At 25.7% G+C, this 2,460-nt stretch overlaps 1 protein-coding gene across 1 annotated transcript; it reads right to left on the reverse strand.

Moving 5' to 3' along the window:
- Nucleotides 1-637: 637 nt before the first annotated feature.
- On the reverse strand, nucleotides 638-1,551 carry LOAG_14605 (hypothetical protein; the record flags this gene model as incomplete). The annotated part of the gene is made up of 2 exons (XM_020448834.1): nucleotides 638-666; nucleotides 723-1,551. 2 exons carry the CDS (start codon nucleotides 1,549-1,551, stop codon nucleotides 638-640), a joined length of 858 nt encoding a protein of 285 aa, XP_020301049.1.
- Between the last annotated feature and the right edge of the window lie 909 nt (nucleotides 1,552-2,460).

The raw sequence follows: 2,460 nt of genomic DNA on the forward strand, positions 1-2,460 counted from the left end.
AATTTTTTAAAAAAAAAGGAAATTAATTCTTCAATGAAAATGCAAATATCTTTTTATTCTTTCTTTTTCTAAAAAATAAAAAAGGATGAAAATTTAAAATTAAAATAAAGATAAGTGAATAAAAAAATTTGAAAAAGTAGAAAAAGAACAAAAATTAAGGTTAAAATGGATTAATAAAAAATAATTACTCAAATAAGAATTGGAATAGGTTAAAATTCGAGAAAATTAATTTGAATTAGATTTAAATGTAAGAATAAAATTTTTGCACCAGTAAGTGATAAGCAAAAAAAAAGAAAACATTGATTAAGAGGAAGATTTAGCATTGATTTTAGAAACAAATTCTGCTAATGAAAGAAAAAAGAAATAATGAATTAATTAATTCCATTAGGAATGATAGCATAATGTTAGCACACGAATGATATCAATTACTATTTACTTGTAATCATAGAATATCATCAATCTTAGCACTTACTAATAGTATTATCATTTACTGATAGTATTATCAATTCTATTATTTAACTTGTAATCATAGAATATCATCAATCTTAGCACTTACTAATAGTATTATCATTTACTGATAGTATTATCAATTCTATTATTTATAATGTTATACAAATATAATATGCAAGAAATACACTCATCGTACAAATACATCGAAATCAAATACTTAAATAAATAATACAAAAATTTTATTCCAATTAATTTATTTAAAATTAACTCACTCAATGTTTTATTATTATAAATAATTTTTGTTTGATGATTTCGAAATGTCGTATTGTAAGCTGATTGTATATCACCACTTCGAGTACCATCATCAAGTAAATGATTCATATTAATTGTAGCATTTTTCCAACTATCTGTAGCACCAGGAGGACTTTCGGACATTGTCCGATTTGGACTTTTTGCGTCAACTCGATTTCCATTAGCTTCTAGGACAATATCCTCAGAGCATTTCATCATTTCAGAAGTTTTAACTTCAGCATTATTCCTTTCATCTGTGATATTTGTTGAATTTGTCACCATCGATTCCAAATTCTTCCCACATACTTCATCATTTTCAATTTTAAATTCAACATTCCGAATAATAGGAATATTAACTGATTTTTTCACTTCATTATCACCAATGTCACCTTTCATCGTATCAATTGATGGATCATTTTCAAACATCTCCCTTATCACAACTTTTTGTTTCCCTTTAATTTCAACTTTATCATTCGTCTTGATGTTCGTCTCCTGAGATATTACATGATGAACTTCATCCTGATTATCATTTCGTAATGATTTTTGAGCATCCACAGATAATTCCAATTCAACCTTATCAGGATTTGCATTTTTTAAAATAGATACAGGTGCTGCTATAATAGTTTCATCATTTTTGGTTTGGAAATTTTCGCAATTCACAGAATTTAATTCAGCATTTTGAAATGAATTCGAAATTTTCGGCAAATCCTTCACCGTTTTTTCCAATGATAATGGATCATCCAATGGTAAATCACTTGAAATAGTCAAAATTGTTGATGCAGATGCTGAACTTGTTTGTGATTCAGACATTCACTGGATGAAATTATCTATCTTCTCTTCACTGCTTAATAAATTATAAATTTCATTTTAAAACAAAAAAAAAAAAATTCGCTATTTCAAAACAAAAAGCGAAAACGAAACAAACAAATAAACGAACAATTAGTTAATTTTAATTTCAATTAAAATTTCTAATAATTCAAACATTTTTATATTATCATTGTAAATGATAATTATATGCTAAATTTATTGGCTCAAATATTACTGATAAAAATATAAAATTTGTTATCAAATATTTATAATTTTTGCTTGCATATTCTAATGGTATGGAAGAAATGATTAAAGAGAGATAACAAATTTGGATGAGGGAAAAAGAGATGGTGGTGATAATAATATCAAGAAAGGTACACTATGATAAGAGGGTGGTGATAATAATATCAGGAAAGATACACTATGATAAAAAGTCAATAAGTCTATTAATTTTAATTAGAAAATCATCAAATATTTGTCAGATCGGTTGTAAACATTTTTCGCAGTAATACTAAAACAAAGAGATCAGCAGTAGTGTATGTGTGTGTATGTGTGTGTGTGTGTGTGTGTGTGTGTGTGTGTGTGTGCGTATGTGTGCGTTTATGTGTGACATTAATGTGACATTATTGTATGATAGCGATTTTGCCAAAATATATATGTGTGACACAATACTAATATTACTAACAATAATAGTAATAGTGGTAGATGACAATTTTAATTTCACTTTATAAAATCGTAAAATTTTTTCGCCTTAAATTAAAAACCTCTTAAAACATTTTAGTTTATCATATCAGAAAAAAAAAGACCAAAAGAAAAAAAAACAAATCAGGACTAAAATAGAATGAAAAGGGTGAACTATAAAAAGAACGGATTTTTTTTTTTTTTTTTTTAAGAATAATAGAAAGATAAGAA

This window comes from Loa loa (assembly GCF_000183805.2).
Source record: "Loa loa unplaced genomic scaffold supercont3.864, whole genome shotgun sequence".
NCBI lineage: Eukaryota > Metazoa > Nematoda > Chromadorea > Rhabditida > Onchocercidae > Loa > Loa loa.